The sequence below is a fragment of the Salvelinus fontinalis genome, chromosome 11, assembly GCF_029448725.1.
Source record: "Salvelinus fontinalis isolate EN_2023a chromosome 11, ASM2944872v1, whole genome shotgun sequence".
In the NCBI taxonomy this organism is placed as follows: domain Eukaryota; kingdom Metazoa; phylum Chordata; class Actinopteri; order Salmoniformes; family Salmonidae; genus Salvelinus; species Salvelinus fontinalis.
In genome coordinates this window covers 7895970-7916174 of record NC_074675.1, presented here as the reverse complement: position 1 = coordinate 7916174, position 20205 = coordinate 7895970, and the positions used below count along the sequence as shown (strand labels likewise).

General features: G+C 44.5%; 1 protein-coding gene across 2 annotated transcripts in view; it reads right to left on the bottom strand.

Annotated features, from left to right (window-relative positions):
• The window catches only part of nell2b (neural EGFL like 2b), a 128459-nt gene that overhangs the window by 83587 nt on the left and 24667 nt on the right, over positions 1 to 20205 (bottom strand). For both annotated transcript variants that reach the window (XM_055937298.1, XM_055937299.1), the window contains 9 exons: positions 19576 to 19749; positions 13336 to 13432; positions 12135 to 12207; positions 11502 to 11584; positions 10696 to 10824; positions 8684 to 8786; positions 8004 to 8095; positions 5045 to 5147; positions 2569 to 2703 (listed from right to left, as the gene is read on the bottom strand). In XM_055937298.1, coding sequence (XP_055793273.1) covers positions 2569 to 2703; positions 5045 to 5147; positions 8004 to 8095; positions 8684 to 8786; positions 10696 to 10824; positions 11502 to 11584; positions 12135 to 12207; positions 13336 to 13432; positions 19576 to 19749 — 989 coding nt within the window. The remainder of the gene's footprint in view (positions 1 to 2568; positions 2704 to 5044; positions 5148 to 8003; positions 8096 to 8683; positions 8787 to 10695; positions 10825 to 11501; positions 11585 to 12134; positions 12208 to 13335; positions 13433 to 19575; positions 19750 to 20205) is intronic.

The following is a 20205-nucleotide window of genomic DNA, read 5'->3' as shown; positions in this document are numbered from 1 at the left end:
ACAGATGAAGTCAACAAGGCAAGCCAACATGACCTACTCTATACTCTGTCTGCAGGCATTGACCACAGACATTCAGGTAGACAGACAGGTCCCAAACCTCTGTTCTGCAGGCATTGACCACAGACATTCAGGTAGACAGACAGGTCCCAAACCTCTATCTGCAGGCATTGACCACAGACATTCAGGTAGACAGACAGGTCCCAAACCTCTATCTGCAGGCATTGACCACAGACATTCAGGTAGACAGACAAGTCCCAAACCTCTGTTCTGCAGGCATTGACCACAGACAATGCCTGCAGACAATGCCTTTCTCTGGGGCTGCAGCCACCTATAGGCGCTCTCTGTGTTTTACATGCTTGGCTTATTGCATGGCACACTTGGCCTGTCTGATGGTGCTCCTTAACACACCAAGAAACACTCTCTCTCTCTGTCTTTCTTCATCTCCCTCTCTCTCTCTCTGTCTTTCTTCATCTCCCTCTCTCTCTCTGTCTTTCTTCATCTCCCTCTCTCTCTCTGTCTTTCTTTCCCTCTCACAAAGTCTTTCAAACTCTCTCTCTCCCTCTCTCTCTCTCTCTCTCTGTCTTTCTTCATCTCCCTCTCTCTCTCTCTCTCTCTGTCTTTCTTCATCTCCCTCTCTCTCTCTCTGTCTTTCTTTCCCTCTCACAAAGTCTTTCAAACTCTCTCTCTCCATCTCCCTGAGTGTCCTATTCCACTGCTTTTAATAAAATATTTAAGAAGTGACTTCATCTGTATTCCCAGCAGTCTATGAAGCCTTAATGCCCGTATCTGTTCAGAATGACATCCCCAGTCCCCACCCACTCACAGGGATAAACCAATTAGAGCTCAGAACACACAACTCAAACCAATCAACTGCGAGATTGCTGATGTTTTCTGATGTTCGAACATTCACCATTTAAATGAGTCATGATGACATCAAGGAGAGAGCGTGTTCTTGTTACTAGTTGTGCTATTTTGATCAGGCAGAATAGGAAAACCAAACTCCCGGGGTGCAATCACCCAGAAAACATTTAAGCTGCCATGCCAACACTTTTACAGCGCCTCGTTGAAAGTAAAGTATTTTGGTTTTCCAAGTAGTCTCCCTAACAGAAAATTAAATAGATGTTTCCCAGAAAGCAACAGAACAGATTAGAATATAGTCATTAGAGAACCAGAGAGAGAGAGAGAGAGAGAGAGAGAGAGAGAGAGAGAGAGAGAGAGAGAGAGAGAGAGAGAGAGAGAGAGAGAGAGAGAGAGAGAGAGAGAGAGAGAGAGAGAGAGAGAGAGAGAGAGAGAGAGAGAGAGAGAGAGAGAGAGAGAGAGAGAGAGAGAGAGAGAGAGAGAGAGAGAGAGAGAGAGAGAGAGAGAGACATCAAAAGCCAGAGTCCAGTGGTGACTTATGCCAAACCTCCCTCCCTCCTTCCCTAGACAAGGTCACAGTCCATAGGCCACAGAGACAAACCTGGCAGGACCATAGAGCAAGAAGGTTAGACACACTGGTAATTAATGACAGGGGGGATGATAGCATCTTTAATTATGCACACACACTCAGACACTGACTAATCACCGAACCAACTGTTCTCATTAGCAGCAGTTGGTTGGTGGGTGGGTGACTGTCTGTCTGCGACTGGCATGCTAAATAGACCGGGACTCTCATTGTACCGTGGAGTATTTTTACCACCCCATGGTTGGAGTATGATGGGTAATAAGGTAGTAAGTCTTGCAGTATGAATGACCGGAGAGACTGCCCGCTGTGGCAAATTAACCTGGCTGCAATGTACCATGGGTATTTTTAACCCGCCAGTGGTGGGAGTGAAATGGACCGAGGCCTAGTACTGAGAGTACTGCACTGTGAGGCTGGTCTGATGAGTGGAGGGGTCAGGGGTCGTAGAGGTAGTACAGGTCATTTATGGCTGTGAGGCTGGTCTGATGAGTGGAGGGGTCAGGGGTCGTAGAGGTAGTACAGGTCATTTATGGCTGTGAGGCTGGTCTGATGAGTGGAGGGGTCAGGGGTCGTAGAGGTAGTACAGGTCATTTATGGCTCTGAGGCTGGTCTGATGAGTGGAGGGTCAGGGGTCATAGCGGTAGTACAGGTCATTTATGGCTCTGAGGCTGGTCTGATGAGTGGAGGGGTCAGGGGTCGTAGTAATGAAAGGTTTCCTAGAGATCATTAATATATGGAAAGAAAGATGGAATTAGAAGAGCTGAATTATAAGCCTCTAAATTTCTCCTGCTAAAAGTACCACTGCTTGGAATCATAGTCATCCCTGTACCTACTTACACAGCCCTACAGTATCTGATTGTAATCCCAAACTAAGATAAACATTAAAAACAATGAAGTCCAAGCCCCCATACAATAACGGTAAATGATTCATTCTTTGGTTGAAATCCGTCTCGAAAGACCACTTATAAATGAGGCATTGGAGTTTTACACAACCAGCAAAGCTGGGCCACAACAGAGAAGATGGCCAAAGATCACAAGGATTAGTAGATAGAATGGACTGAGTCGATGAAGATGACTTAAATGAGGGTTGGCTTAGTGATGCCATTGTTGTAGTAAGAGTACTGCACCTCCACAGTACGCGCTGTCATCCCTCAGGGCGCGGTAGCCATCTTTACAGCTGCAGCAGGACCCAGCCTCCAGATTCACACATTCCGAGTTCTCCACACAGCTGGGACTGGGGCCCTCCACACAGAAATGATGACCTGAGAGAGAGAGGGGGAGGGGGAAGGAGACAGGTACTGTCTGGTCATTCTACAGCTGATAAATCACCCGTACTGGGTTGTCTTACACCTGTGTGTGTGTGTGTGTGTGTGTGTGTGTGTGTGTGTGTGTGTGTGTGTGTGTGTGTGTGTGTGTGTGTGTGTGTGTGTGTGTGTGTGTGTGTGTGTGTGTGTGTGTGTGTGTGTGTGTGTGTGTGTGTGTGTGTCTGTGTGTGTGTGTGTGTGTGTGTGTGTGTGTGTTATACTAGACAAGGAGTGCTTTCTTTCCTCAAACGGTTTGTCCCTGTCTCGCCCCTGGCCATAGACATATAACTAGATAGACAGAACAACAGGTTTGTATGGCTGAAACCACAGTTCACTCTGCAGGAATACGGGTCAGGAGGAAACAAGACTTCATCAGAGAACATTAACATGCTGTCTTTATTTATTACAATATATTATTGAATGTTTTAAACATACAATATAATTACAGTGAAGCAGCTCAACAACTACATCACATTAGTCACCTAACAGACTCCCATCCAGAGCGACACACACAGAAGCAACCAGGGTCAAAGCCCTGCTCAAGGGCACGTTGACAGATCAAAAAACGGGGACCTGAACCAGCGATCCATCAGGCACTGGCCCAAGCTCTCAACCCCCAGCCCTCCAAGCTCCCAACCCCCAGCCCTCCGAGCTCCCAACCGCCAGCCCTCCAAGCTCCCAACCCCCAGCCCTCCGAGCTCCCAACCCCCAGCCCTCCGAGCTCCCAACCCCCAGCCCTCCGAGCTCCCAACCCCCAGCCCTCCGAGCTCCCAACCCCCAGCCCTCCAAGCTCTCAACCCCCAGCCCTCCGAGCTCCCAACCCCCAGCCCTCCAAGTTCTCAACCGCCAGCCCTCCAAGTTCTCAACCCCCAGCCCTCCGAGCTCCCAACCCCCAGCCCTCCAAGTTCTCAACCGCCAGCCCTCCAAGCTCCCAACCCCCAGCCCTCCGAGCTCCCAACCCCCAGCCCTCCAAGCTCCCAACCCCCAGCCCTCCAAGCTCTCAACCGCCAGCCCTCCAAGTTCTCAACCCCCAGCCCTCCAAGCTCCCAACCCCCAGCCCTCCAAGCTCCCAACCCCCAGCCCTCCAAGCTCCCAACCCCCAGCCCTCCAAGCTCCCCACCCCCAGCCCTCCAAGCTCCCCACCCCCAGCCCTCCAAGCTCTCAACCCCCAGCCCTCCAAGCTCCCAACCCCCAGCCCTCCAAGCTCTCAACCGCCAGCCCTCCAAGTTCTCAACCCCCAGCCCTCCAAGCTCCCAACCCCCAGCCCTCCAAGCTCCCAACCCCCAGCCCTCCAAGCTCCCAACCCCCAGCCCTCCAAGCTCCCCACCCCCAGCCCTCCAAGCTCCCCACCCCCAGCCCTCCAAGCTCTCAACCCCCAGCCCTCCAAGCTCCCAACCCCCAGCCCTCCAAGCTCTCAACCCCCAGCCCTCCAAGTTCTCAACCCCCAGCCCTCCAAGCTCCCCCCCACAGTTCCCCAAGAGCTGCCCCGTAACCATCTGAGACCCCCCCTTCCGAGAAAATCTAATACAAATAATAATAATAATAATATTTATTTATTTATTATTCCACTCCCCACCCACAAGACCCACCCCATGCACCAACAACCAACAACATGAACAAAAGAGAAAGAAGACAAAGACAAAGGAAAACAGAAAACAACAATGACATCAAGGCCAACTGAATATGTTTGAGTGCATGTCTGGCACTATTTACCCGTGTGTGTCCGTGTATGTGCACATGTGTGCATTTGACTGAGAGTGTGTGTATATGCATGTGTACAAACAACTGCACGGTATCAGCCTCAGGCAAACCGGCATTAGCTGTAAAAACACTGGCCAGTAACATGTTGTTCAGGCCTGGTGGAAACTGGAATAGAACAGCATGTGTTGCTGTCACAGAGATGCATGGCTGTGTGCTGACCACGTCTAGTGTGTATGTGGGTAATATCATGAGGGAGTTCCAAATCGCCTATTTCCCTTTATAGCGCACTACTTTTGACCAGGGCACATACGGCTGAGGTAAAAAGTAGTGCACTAAAAGTAGCGGACCGACTTTTAATATCTATTCTCCCTTATCTGTTACACAGAGCATCAACACTACCTCACTACCACTCCTAGAATCTGTGTGTGTGTGTGTGTGTGTGTGTGTGTGTGTGTGTGTGTGTGTGTGTGTGTGTGTGTGTGTGTGTGTGTGTGTGTGTGTGTGTGTGTGTGTGTGTGTGTGTGTGTGTGTGTGTGTGTGTGTGTGTGTGTGTGTGTGTGTGCGTGTGTGTGTGTGTGTGTGTGTGTTCCAGACCTACCTCTGCAGACCTTGCAGCAGCGGTCTGTAAGGGTGATGTGTTCAGACTCAGGGCAGGTCAGTTCAGGACAGGGAGCGTTCTCCACCCTCTGCATACTGTGCTCCTGTAAAACCATGACACCACAGGTGCGTACAGTAACATCTCTGTCAAAATCCATCTTCTCTGCTTTAGACATGGACATCCCACTTCTAACAACAATAGACCATTATATTAGATGCTAATATATATTATATTTATTTGGTTAATTTATCTATTTGACAGCCATGAAAGCTTTAGTTTCATAAAATAAATACATCTCTTGGGTTTGCTGATTTTCAACCTGTCTATAGTCAAGCTGTTCTGTGAGACGTGTCTATAGTCAAGCTGTTCTGTGAGACGTGTCTATAGTCAAGCTGATCTGTGAGACGTGTCTATAGTCAAGCTGTTCTGTTCTGTGAGACGTGTCTATATTCAAGCTGTTCTGTTCTGTGAGACGTGTCTATAGTCAAGCTGTTCTGTTCTGTGAGACGTGTCTATAGTCAAGCTGTTCAGTGAGACGTGTCTATAGTCAAGCTGTTCTGTTCTGTGAGACGTGTCTATAGTCAAGCTGTTCTGTGAGACGTGTCTATAGTCAAGCTGTTCTGTTCTGTGAGACGTGTCTATAGTCAAGCTGTTCTGTGAGACGTGTCTATAATCAAGCAGTTCAGTGAGACGTGTCTATAGTCAAGCTGTTCTGTGAGACGTGTCTATAGACAAGCTGTTCTGTGAGACGTGTCTATAGTCAAGCTGTTCTGTGAGACGTGTCTATAGTCAAGCTGTTCTGTGAGACGTGTCCATAGTCAAGCTGTTCTGTGAGACGTGTCTATAGTCAAGCTGATCTGTGAGACGTGTCTATAGTCAAGCTGTTCTGTGAGACGTGTCTATAGTCAAGCTGTTCTGTTCTGTGAGACGTGTCTATAGTCACAGTTACGGTTTTCTTTTTGTAATCCGTGATTGACTGTAGACCCTGCCACATACGTCTTGTGTTTGAGCCGTTGAATTGCAACTCTACTTTGTCTCTATACTGGCACTTCGCTTGTTTGATTGCCTTGCGAAGGGAATAGCTACACTGTTTGTATTCGGTCATGTTTCCGGTCCCCTTGCTCTGGTTAAAAGCAGTGGTTCGCGCTTTCAGTTCTGCGCGAATGCTGCCATCAATCCATGGTTTCTGGTTTGGGAATGTTTTAATAGTTGCTGTGGGTACGACATCGCCGATGCACTTTCTAATGAACTCGCTCACCGAATCAGCGTATTCGTCAATGTTGTTGTTGGGCGCAATGCGGAACATATCCCAATCCACGTGATCGAAGCAGTCTTGAAGCATGGAATCAGATTGGTCTCTATAGGGATTATCATGGTATGTTGTCTCTATAGGGATTCTAATGGTGTGTTGTCTCTATAAGGATTATCATGGTGTGTTGTCTCTATAAGGATTATCATGGTGTGTTGTCTCTATAAGGATTATCATGGTGTGTTGTCTCTATAAGGATTATCATGGTGTGTTGTCTCTATAGGGATTATCATGGTGTGTTGTCTCTATAGGGATTATCATGGTGTGTTGTCTCTATAAGGATTATCATGGTGTGTTGTCTCTATAAGGATTATCATGGTGTGTTGTCTCTATAAGGATTATCATGGTGTGTTTTCTCTATAGGGATTATCATGGTGTGTTGTCTCTATAGGGATTATCATGGTGTGTTGTCTCTATAAGGATTATCATGGTGTGTTGTCTCCATAAGGATTATCATGGTGTGTTGTCTCTATAAGGATTATCATGGTGTGTTGTCTCTATAGGGATTATCATGGTGTGTTGTCTCTATATGGATTATCATGGTGTGTTGTCTCTATAAGGATTATCATGGTGTGTTTTCTCTATAGGGATTATCATGGTGTGTTGTCTCTATAAGGATTATCATGGTGTGTTGTCTCTATAAGGATTATCATGGTGTGTTGTCTCTATAGGGATTATCATGGTGTGTTGTCTCTATAAGGATTATCATGGTGTGTTGTCTCTATAGGGATTATCATGGTGTGTTGTCTCTATAAGGATTATCATGGTGTGTTGTCTCTATAGGGATTATCATGGTGTGTTGTCTCTATAGGGATTATCATGGTGTGTTGTCTCTATAGGGATTATCATGGTGTGTTGTCTCTATAGGGATTCTCATGGTGTGTTGTCTCTATAGGGATTATCATGGTGTGTTGTCTCTATAAGGATTATCATGGTGTGTTGTCTCTATAGGGATTATCATGGTGTGTTGTCTCTATAGGGATTATCATGGTGTGTTGTCTCTATAGGGATTATCATGGTGTGTTGTCTCTATAGGGATTATCATGGTGTGTTGTCTCTATAGGGATTATCATGGTGTGTTGTCTCTATAGGGATTACTATAGGGATTATCATGGTGTGTTGTCTCTATAAGGATTATCATGGTGTGTTGTCTCTATAAGGATTATCATGGTGTGTTGTCTCTATAGGGATTATCATGGTGTGTTGTCTCTATAGGGATTATCATGGTGTGTTGTCTCTATAGGGATTATCATGGTGTGTTGTCTCTATAGGGATTATCATGGTATGTTGTCTCTATAGGGATTATCATGGTGTGTTGTCTCTATAGGGATTATCATGGTGTGTTGTCTCTATAGGGATTATCATGGTGTGTTGTCTCTATAGGGATTATCATGGTGTGTTGTCTCTATAGGGATTACTATAGGGATTATCATGGTGTGTTGTCTCTATAAGGATTATCATGGTGTGTTGTCTCTATAAGGATTATCATGGTGTGTTGTCTCTATAGGGATTATCATGGTGTGTTGTCTCTATAGGGATTATCATGGTGTGTTGTCTCTATAGGGATTATCATGGTGTGTTGAGTGCAGGTGTGTTCTGTAGTCATTGCAAGCTAAGAGTGTGTAGACATGTGGAGTGTATTGGACTTACCTGACACTCAAACAGTAAACAGTTTCCAGATGAATCCCTCACACTCTTCAAGTCCCCTTCCACATACACCCGTCCTCTGAACAGACACACAGCTATGGACACACACACACAAATGCACACATGCACACACACCGTTTTTAGTTATTCCTAGTCCCTTTTAACATTGGGAGCAAGGTACAGTAGCGTGTTACACACAGCTTAAATGGGTTTCATATTAACACTGGCTCCAGATAGCAGCAGGCTTTAAAGACTGGCCTTGAATTATTGATGTATATGTGAAGGCATTGAGTGCTGTGTACGTGGCGGGAGTATCCTAGCAACGCGGAGATGTGGTCAGTTATTAAGACAAGTCTTTATGATTGTGTGCTTCACACTGTGGGCTGAGGGATGGGGAGGAATGACAGAGAGAGAGATAGAGAAGGAGGGAACAGAATGGAGAGAGAGAAAGGGAGAGATAGATAGAGAGAGAGGGCGAGAATGAGAGAGAGAGAGAGAGAGAGAGAGAGAGAGAGAGAGAGAGAGAGAGAGAGAGAGAGAGAGAGAGAGAGAGAGAGAGAGAGAGAGAGAGAGAGAGAGGGCGAGGGTGAGGGTGAGAGAGAATGTTAGAGAAAGAACAGGAGGACTGATTTGTGCAGACATGAGAAGAACATGGCATGAGAAGGGTAAGTGTTGTTACTCACGCTGACACTCTTTGCAGCACGTGCCTGGCACATAGGCAGGGGCGGAGTCAGGGGGACACTGGGGAGGGGGGCACGAGATGCTCTCACACTGGACTGTACCATTCTAAAGGAATGAGACAAAACAGATGTTATTAGTATGACCATCAAAACTCAGCAAGGATAGAAATGTCCCTTTTTCAGGACCCTGTCTTTCAAAGATAATTCATAAAAATCCAAATAACTTCACAGTTCTTCATTGTAAAGGGGTTAAACACTGTTTCCCATGCTTGTTCAATAAACCATAAACAATTAATGAAAATGCACCTGTGGAACGGTCGCTAAGACACTAGCAGATTACAGGCGGTAGGCAATTAAGGTCACAGTTATGAAAACTTAAGATGTTAAAGAGGCATTTCTACTGACTGTGAAAAACACAGAGGGTCCCTGCTCATCTGCGTGAACGTGCCTTAGGCATGCTGCAAAGAGGCATGAGGACTGCAGATGTGGCCAGGCCAAAAAATTGCAATTTCCGTACTGTGAACCGCCTAAGACAGCGCTACAGGGAGACAGGATGGACAGCTGATCGTCCTCGCTGTGGCAGACCACTTGTAACAACATTTGCACAGGATCGGTACAGCCGAACATCACACCTGCGGGACAGGTACAGGATGGCAACAACAACTGCCCGAGTTACACCAGGAACGGACAATCCCTCCATCAGCGCTCAGACTGTCCACAATAGGCTGAGAGAGGCTGGACTGAGAGCTTGTAGGCCTGTTGTAAGGCAGGTCCTCACCAGACATCACCGGCAACAACGTCGCCTATGGGCACAAACCCACCGTCGCTGGACCTGACAGGACTGGCAAAAAGTGCTCTTCTCTGATGAGTCGCGGTTTTCTCTCACCAGGGGTGATGGTCAGATTTGCTTTTATCGTCGAAGGAATGAACGTTACACCGAGGCCTGTACACTGGAGCAGGATCGATTTGGAGGTGGAGGGTCCGTCATGGTCTAGGGCGGTATGTCACAGCATCAAGACTGAGCTTGTTGTCATTGCAGGCACTCTCAACGCTGTGTGTTACAGGGAAGACATCCTCCTCCCTCATGTGGTACCCTTCCTGCAGGCTCAACCTGACATGACCCTCCAGCATGACAATGCCACCAGCCATACTGTTCGTTCTGTGAGTGATTTCCTGCAAGAAAGGAATGCCAGTGTTCTGCCATGGCCAGAGAAGAGCCCGGATCTCAATCCATTGAGCATGTCTGGGACCTGTTGGATTGTGACCAAGCTAATTTAAGGCTAGCTGTTCTTAGTGTTTTGTCTAGTGATTGATAAACTCACAAACGCTTGGATTGCTTTCGCTGTAAAGCATATTTTCAAAATCTGACACGATAGGTGGATTAACAACAAGCTAAGCTGTGTTTTGGTATATTTCACTTGTGATTTCATGATTATAAATATTCTGCAGTTTAGCGGTTGTTGTTGATAAATGATCCCGGTAACGGGATCCGTGCGTCAAGAAGATAACCTGTTATAGTCTGTTATAGTCTGTTATAGTCTGTTATAGTATATTATAGTCTGTTATAGTCTGTTATAGTCTGTTATAGTATATTATAGTCTGTTATAGTCTGTTATAACCTGTTATAGTCTGTTATAGTCTGTTATAGTCTGTTATAGTCTGTTATAGTCTGTTATAGTCTGTTATAGTATATTATAGTCTGTTATAGTATATTATAGTCTGTTATAGTCTGTTATAGTCTGTTATAGTATATTATAGTCTGTTATAGTCTATTATAACCTGTTATAGTCTGTTATAACCTGTTATAGTCTGTTATAGTGTGTTATAACCTGTTATAGTCTGTTATAGTCTGTTATAGTGTGTTATAACCTGTTATAGCCTGTTATAGGCTGGTATAGTATGTTATAGTAGGCCATCATTGTAAATAAGAATTTGTTCTTAACTGACTTGCCTAGCTAAATAAAGGTAAAAAAAAGAAATGATAATAAATACAATAAAATATAAAAAATTCTTACATAGCAGGAACAGTTCCTGCATCCGTCTGTCCATCCCTCGTCCTCCCTGTACAGCACTCCATTCATACTGCAGCTCCTCTCACAGTAACAACCATCCAGACCCTGCATCTTCTCCTCCGCACGCGACAGCTGTACACACACCAAAACAAACATACAGAGTTACTGTGTGTGTGTGTGTGTGTGTGTGTGTGTGTGTGTGTGTGTGTGTGTGTGTGTGTGTGTGTGTGTGTGTGTGTGTGTGTGTGTGTGTGTGTGTGTGTGTGTGTGTGTGTGTGTGTGTGTGTGTGTGTGTGTGTGTGTCACTCTACAGTATGTGCGCACACACATTGTTTGGGGTCAATAGCCCATTGTTACGGTCTGCTTTTTAACGAGTCATTTCTTCAACAACCCAGTGTTGCAGGACAAGGGAACCAGAGCCCAGTAAACCACATGGTGACAGAGATGCTCCATGCGCTGTAGTAAAGAACCGTAAATGGATGTTCCCTCACTTACCGTCTGTGTGAATGATTCATACACTTATGCCTTGTACACTGACAGAGCATCAGACGGTGGTGTACACGGCTGAGCAGCTGTCCACAGCTACACCATTACTCTACACTACTCTACTGTACATTACACAACGTAGGACTTGTAAGAACAGCTAGCATGTCGACCAGAGAGACACAACAGAGGGTGAATCTCAATCGTTTTCAAGTGGCTTCCTCTCCTCTCCTCTCCCATTCAGATCAATGCAGATGAAGGAAAGAAGACAAGGAGAGGAAACCACTGTAGACGATTGAGGCACCCATTGTCTTATGCTATAGTACCTTGCTGGAGGTCTTGGCTAAGACATCCTGCAGCTCCATGATCTTCTGTACCAGCCCATGGAAGTCATTGCAGGTGGGGCAAGCTAAAACACAGGTGAGTCATGGTAATGTAATGTTGGAATGATAGTTCCATTGTCAATGTCCATGTAACTTTACTGGCAAGCATATTAGAGCTATACTGTAACTGCATGTGTAGCTGATGTTGCCTTTTGTGGGCATCTCATTTTAGATGCAGAGTTTCCAGACTTTTATAGTGGCTGTACAACAATGTACATGTCAGCATGTTAACTTCAGAGGTTCCAGACTTTTATAGTGGCTGTACAATAATGTACATGTCAGCATGTTAACTTCAGAGGTTCCAGACTTTTATAGTGGCTGTACAATAATGTACATGTCAGCATGTTAACTTCAGAGGTTCCAGACTTTTATAATGGCTGTACAATAATGTACATGTCAGCATGTTAACTTCAGAGGTTCCAGACTTTTATAGTGGCTGTACAATAATGTACATGTCAGCATGTTAACTTCAGAGGTTCCAGACTTTTATAATGGCTGTACAATAATGTACATGTCAGCATGTTAACTTCAGAGGTTCCAGACTTTTATAGGTACTAAATGTAACTGTTCTCTTACTGCGGTTGAGGTCTGGACACTGGGAGATGTAGCCTTGAGGCATGACGACCAGCTGAACATCCTGCATTATACCCTGTAGAGACAGTGAGAGACGGGAGGAGGGAGAGAAAGGTAGAAGGGGAGAGAGGGAGAGAAAGCGAGAAGGGGAGAGAGGGAGAGAAAGGGAGAAGGGGAGAGAGTTTGAGACAGAATAACAGAGAGAGAAAGGAAGGAGAAAGAGAGAGAGAGTGGGAGAGGTTGACCTCAGATCATATCTATGCAGGATGAGTTAGCCTAGCTGAGCTCCATGAGTGTGTGACGTTAGCTGACAGTTGGAAACCTTAGAAGCTGATGAGACAGAGGTACAGAACCAGCTACCTGACAGTTGGAATCACTAGAAGCTGATGAGACAGAAGTACAGAACCAGCTACCTGACAGTTGGAATCACTAGAAGCTGATGAGACAGAGGTACAGAACCAGCTACCTGACAGTTGGAATCACTAGAAGCTGATGAGACAGAGGTACAGAACCAGCTACCTGACAGTTGGAATCACTAGAAGCTGATGAGACAGAGGTACAGAACCAGCTACCTGACAGTTGGAATCACTAGAAGCTGATGAGACAGAGGTACAGAACCAGCTGTGTGTTTTGGAGATGATGGATCCACTGTTCCGAAAACTGATGTGATGAAAGGCTTTGTGTGTCGCACCTTGATCTTTTTCTCCTGTCTTTGTGCTTGTCTCCACCTGCCTGCTGTTCTGTACCTTGTCACACCACCCTGGACTACTGACCTCTGCCCTGAGCCTGCTGCTGTTCTGTACCTTTCAGACTGCTCTGGACTACTGACCTCTGCCCTGAGCCTGCTGCTGTTCTGTACCTTTCAGACTGCTCTGGACTACTGACCTCTGCCCTGAGCCTGCTGCTGTTCTGTACCTTTCAGACTGCTCTGGACTACTGACCTCTGCCCTGAGCCTGCTGCTGTTCTGTACCTTTCAGACTGCTCTGGACTACTGACCTCTGACCTGAGCCTGCTGCTGTTCTGTACCTTTCAGACTGCTCTGGACTGGGGGGAGAACCCTGGCATAGTGACCATATCTTGGTTTTAAACTCTTTGAATGGGCACTTCCAATTTTTGCGGTAATTCCCAGGACTCTGTGGATACATTTTTCTCGGTATTGAAACTTGGTAGATTTTCAGGAAAATAAGAATCCCTACAACATACCTTGAAGTATCCATGGGCGTGGTTCCTCTGTCCGAGCCAGACGGTGGTGTCAGAGGGAATGTCCATAGACGGGTTCTCTATCACCCTCTCATAGATCCTAGAGGACAAGAGGAATACAAGGTGATACTATACTGTTTATACACAGAACATACTGGAGGATAGAATACTGTTTATACACAGAACATACTGGAGGATAGAATACTGTTTATACACAGAACATACTGGAGGATAGAATACTGTTTATACACAGAACATACTGGAGGATAGAATACTGTTTATACACAGAACATACTGGAGGATAGAATACTGTTTATACACAGAACATACTGGAGGATAGAATACTGTTTATACACAGAACATACTGGAGGATAGAATACTGTTTATACACAGAACATACTGGAGGATAGAATACTGTTTATACACAGAACATACTGGAGGATAGAATACTGTTTATACACAGAACATACTGGAGGATAGAATACTGTTTATACACACTGTGTCACGATTGTCGTCGGGAGAAGGAGAAGAGGACCAAGGTGCAGCGTGGTAAGTATTCATAATACGTTTAATCAATATGAACAAAAACAACAAAACAACAAACAAACAGTTCTGCAAGGTGCAACCAACACTAAACAGAAAATAACCACCCACAACTAACAGTGGGAAAACAGGCTACCTAAGTATGGTTCTCAATCAGAGACAACAATTGACAGCTGCCTCTCATTGGGAATCATACCAGGCCAAACACAATAGAAATAGAAAACATAGACATACAAACATAGAATGCCCACCCACATCACACCCTGACCAAACAAAAAATAGAAACATACAAAACAATCTACGGTCAGAGCGTGACACCGAGCCATTGTTTCTCTATGGTGTAGTAGGTCAGGGCGTGACTAGGGGGTGATCTAGTATATCTATGTCTATGTTGTGTTCTAGTTTTGTTGGTGTTGGTGTTTTGTATGATTCCCTATTAGAGGCAGCTGGTAAATGTAAATGTAATCGTTGTCTCTAATTGGGGATCATATTTAAGTAGTTATTTTTCCCACCTGTGTTTGTGGCATCTTGTTTATGTGTAGTTGCCTGTGAGCACTCCATTGTCTTCATGTTTCGTTCATTCTTTATTGTGTTTGTGCGTTTCAGTTAATAAACATGTGGAAACCATATCACGCTGCACCTTGGTCCGATAATTACTACGACGAACGTGACACACAGAGCATCATTAACTATTACTCATTCAAATAGATGACACAGTGTTTGTATTTTACATTCCATTCCAACATCCCGCTCACCATTGGCATCCCTAACGCTTCGAACACACCGACAGCGTCATTGTGCAAAATAATACGCAGCATCATCTGGATATGTGCAACAAAAGATCAACCTTCTGCTACCGTTTCTGTCAAGCCGTCTACCGATACAGTTTGACCCATACGTTCAGTAAATCCAACGTATGCACCACACAGAACACACTGCAACTGCCTCTGCAACGCTGTGCTGCAAGGCAAACGCAGCGTTTCATTGGAAATGAATGTCTTTCTGGTGGACCAAAACGCAGTGATGCTGTCGGTGTGTTGGAAGTGTAAAGCACTGGTACCCTAAAGGTATTCTCTCTCACTCCATTCACGACAACCCTTTCTGCTCTCTCTGTAGCTCTCAATTTAATTGAAGTGCTTTATTGGCATGGGAAACATATGTTAACATTGCCAAAGCAAGTGAAGTACACTACCATTCAAAAGTCTGGGGTCACTTAGAAATGTCCTTGTTTTTGAAAGAAAATCAAATTTTTTGTCCATTAAAATAACATCAAATTGATCAGAAATATGGTGTAGACATCGTTAATGTTGTAAATGGCTATTGTAGCTGGAAACGGCAGATTTTGCATGGAATATCTACATAGGTGCACAGAGGCCCATCATCAGCAGTCATCACTCCTGTGTTCCAATGGCACGTTGTGTTAGCTAATACAAGTTTATCATTTTAAAAGGCTAATTGATCGTTAGGACAAGTACATTAGAGTGTCTAGTTTGAGAACACCAGTCTCAACATCAACAGTGAAGAGGCGACTCCGGGATGCTGACCTTCTAGGCAGAGTTCCTCTGTCCAGTCTCAACATCAACAGTGAAGAGGCGACTCCGGGATGCTGACCTTCTAGGCAGTTCCTCTGTCCAGTGTCTGTGTTCTTTTCTCCATCTTAATCTTTTCCAGTCTGAGATATGTCTTTTTCTTTGCAACTCTGCCTAGAAGGTCAGCATCCCGGAGTCGCCTCTTCACTGTTGACGTTGAGACTGGTGTCTTGCGGGTAATATTTAATGAAGCTGCCAGTTGAGGACTTGTGAGGCGTCTGTTTCTCAAACTAGACACTCTAATGTACTTGTCCTCTTGCTCAGTTGTGCACCAGGGCCTCCCACTCCTCTGTGAAGGGAGTAGTACACAGTGTTGTACGAGATCTTCAGTTTCTTGGCAAATTCTGGAATGCATGGAATAGCCTTCATTTCTCAGAACAAGAATAGACTGACTAGTTTCAGAAGAAAGTTCTTTGTTTCTAGACATTTTGAGCCTGTAATCGAACCCACAAATGCTGATGCTCCAGATACTCAACTAGTCTAAAGAAGGCCGGTTTTATATTTTATTGCTTCTTTATAGTTTTTTACAATCGCTAGGACCCATTTCTCAAAACTTAGGTCACTTTTTCAAAACTCTTCACACAGTGAGCATAACAGCAGTCTATGGATCATTTTTCATTGCTTTGGAACAAAATGCATTCACTGACTACATCTTTCAATTTTCATGAACTCTTTTCTCTCAGACACAACCACCACCAAAACTCTGTGTACCTACAGGCCAATTTGCAGATGTTTACATACTCTTTTCAAAACTGTTAAACTTAAGTTCAAAACCTAAAATAACACAAAATTGAATAAGACATAAATTTGCTACATTTCTACAGTAATACCGTATTGAAATATATTCTAAATCTAAAAAATGAAATACTATCAAAACAATTAGACCAACCACAGCTGATTCCCATTGTAGCTGAACACCTACCCAGGTGTTAGTCTTTCAATTTCATTACCATCTATACAAAAGGGGACATCTTAGGAATAATACTGTACTGTAATGTAAACATGGACCCAGCCAGAGATAGAGAAGTGGCTGACAGAGGAAGAAGAGTGGCTGAGAGAGGGAGAGGGTGTAACGGCTGTTGGAAGGAGAGGACCAAGGTGCAGCGTGGAACGTGTCCATATTTATTAAATGGACACTGAAATAACAAAAATAACAAAGAATAACGACCGAAACAGTTCTGGCTGGTGCAGACACACAACAGGAAACAACAACCCACAAAACACAGGTTGGATGAGGCTACCTAAGTATGGTTCTCAATCAGAGACAACGATAGACAGCTGCCTCTGATTGAGAACCACACTCGGCCAAACACATAGAAATATAAAACATAGAACAAAAACATAGAATGCCCACCCCAACTCACGCCCTGACCAAACCAAAAATAGAGACATAACAAAGGAACTAAGGTCAGGGCGTGACAGAGGGAGAGGAGTACGCACGCGTGGTGGAAGAAGACTGAGAGGAAGATCAAGAGCTGTAGTCTCAGATGAGATTAGGGTTCCTATAATTGATCATGTAATAAATCATGGTCTTTCAATGAGAGAGGCTGGTCTGAGAGTGCAGCCAAATCTGCAACGCTCAACAGTGGCATCTATTGTGAGACATGTCCGGCAAAACAACAGGTAAGATGTGCATTCTGCAAGGGCATCTGACTGAACTGCACATTACAGAAGTCAATTGAGCAAAGCCTCCAAACCTACTTGTGTGTAATTGTATGTCACGTTCCTGACCTATTTCTGTTAGTTTGTTGTATGTGTTAGTTGGTCAGGACGTGAGTTTGGGTGGGCATTCTATGTTTTCTGTTTCTATGTTGGTTTATGGGTTGCCTGGTATGGCTCTTAATTAGAGGCAGGTGTTTGGCGTTCCTCTAAGAGTCATATTTAGGTAGGTTGTTTCACAGTGTTCGTTGTGGGTGGTTGTCTCCTGTGTCAGTGTTTGTCGCACCATACGGGACTGTTCGGTTTGTTTGTTCATCGTCATTTATGTGTAGGCTATTTTCCCTGTTCGTGCGTTCTTCGTGTTTATGTGAGTTCGTCGTCCAGGTCTGTCTACACCGTTTGTTGTTTTGTTAGTTTTAGTCAAGTTCGTGTTTTCGTGTTTTCTTTAATAAATTATGTGTTCACAACCCGCTGCGCCTTGGTTCCATCACTACTCCTCCTTTTCGGTTGAAGTTGAGGAGGACCACTGTTACATTGTAATTGTTTTTGTATTTCTGCTTAGGACCCAACGGTTACCTCCTACAGGCAGAAGAGGAAGGACTTTCACTGCTGTGCAGGAAACTGCCATCGTTGATATGGTCATCAGAAACAATGGCATAAAACTCACAGAGATTTGGGACGAGTGTTGGCAGACAATGTAAGCATAACAAATATTTATAGAGTCCTGACACAACATCAAGTCAGGATGAAGCAGTTGTACACTGTCCCCTTCGAGAGGAACTCTGAACGAGTCAAGCAACTCAGGAACCAGTAAGTCCAGGTAAGATGACTATAAAATACAGAACTGGTTTTGAACAAAACCAAACAAGGCAGAGACACACAATGGCATGTTTTAATGTATAATGTAAACTACCGTAATAACTCTTATGTTGCCTTGTGGATTTATTGTAGAGAGTCATGGAGATTGAAGCCAGACAAACACCCCACATATTCATCTTTGTGGATGAGGCTGGTTTCAACTTGGCCAAAACACGGCGGTGAGGAAGGAATGGGATTGGGAAAAGAGCCACAGTGGATGTCCCGGGCCAGAGGGGTGCCAACATCACAATGTGTGCAGCAGTATCCTCTGATGGATTGCTGTTACACAAAACGCTAATTGGGCCATACAACACAGAGCGTCTCATTTCATTCCTGGGTGACCTCTATGGAAGGGTTGTGCCGGGTGAGGAAAGGGTTGCAGTGAGGCGAAAACATTTGTAATTGTATGGGACATTGTGGCATGTCACCACTCCCGTGCCGTCACAGAGTGGTTTGCAGCCCATCCCAGGATGATGTCACATTTCCTCCTTCCTTACTCTCTATTCCTCAACCCCACAGAGGAATTATTTTCCTCATGGAGGTGGAAGGTTTATGACCACCATCCACATGATCAAATGTCCCTCCTGGACGTAATGAATGCTGGATGCCTGGACATATCTGCAGAAGATTTCCAGGGATGGACCAGGCACGCCAAAATATTATTTTCTAGGTGTATTGCCCAAGATGACATAAGATGTGACGTGGATGAGAACCTGTGGCCAAATGTAGAAGACAGGGTTGACTAGTATTGCTACTGTATCTGTATCGGTAGATGGTGTATCTACAAATTATTGTATTTTGGAATCACTCAATGCCATAAAATGACATAAAACATATTGAAGCATATTGCATCATGTCTGATACATTCCTGTAACATATACCACAGTGAATTCTAAACAGTAGAGAGGTGTCATTCTTGTTTTGTAGAGAAAACATTGTGTAATGCTCCCTGTTGTTAGTGTTGTTTAGGTCATTGTTTTATGAGCGACAACATGTGCTTGTTGGGTGATAACCTTTGCTAGTGTTATGGAAGAGTTGATTTGAGACGTGTATGAAGAGTTCTGGTAGTTTTAGGGCATTTTGAACGTGAAATGAACTGCTGTGCCAAGCTGAAAGTTAGTTAGGAGAACTGTGTGAAGAGTTTTGAAAAAGTGACTTAAGTATTGAGAAATGGGTCCTAGCGATTGTAAAAAACTGTAATCAGCACAAATGCAAAAGGTTTTTCTAATGATCAATTAGCCTTTTAAAATTATAAACTTGGATTAGCTAACACAACGTGCCATTGGAACACAGGAGTGATGGTTGCTGATAATGGGCCTCTGTACACCTATGTAGATATTCTATTAAAAATCAGCCGTTTCCAGCTACAATAGTCATTTACAACATTAACAATGTCTACACTGTATTTCTGATCAATTTGATGTTATTTTAATGGACAAAAAAATAGATTTTCTTTCAAAAACAAGGACGTTTCTAAGTGACCCCAGACTTTTGAATGGTAGTGTAAATAATAAACCAAAGTGAAATCAACACTAAAAATGAACAGCAAACATTAGCATTAAACTCCCTCTCCCCCTCCAGTGCCCACACTCACCTGTTACAGTCGACGTGCAGCACCACGTGGGAGACACTGACGGCCACAGACAGCTTGTGCCAATGGTCGTCTGCCAGGGAGTAGGGGAACACCTCAGTGTGTTGTCGCTGGTCCCTGGTGTGGTAGTGGAGACGGATCTCATTACGCTGCCCACTGCTCTCCAACTCCAGATACCTGGATAACAGACACACAGTAAACACTCTATCTATTAGTATCTGTTACAATGGCTGATGCCTGAGAGGTAACGGCTGTGGGTTTTTCCCTTTAGGACATCGGTGCTGAAACGACTATGTTTCTGTGCTACAACGTGTCATCATTCAGAGCACTAAAACGTGGGACTGAAAAGCTGCAGGGGAAAAGCTGCAGACACATTCAAACAAGCAAATCAACAGTAGTTGCATTGCTCTTAAAACTGCAGGGACTACAGTTGAAAACACTTCCAAGAAAGAATTCCTCAATTACAGAGGAGTTTACAGAGGAGTTTACAGAGGAGTTTAGAGAGGAGTTTACGGAGGAGATTAAAGAGGAGTTTACAGAGGAGGTTACAGAGGAGTTTACGGAGGAGATTACAGAGGAGTTTACGAAGGAGATTAAAGAGGAGTTTACAGAGGAGGTTACGGAGGAGTTTAT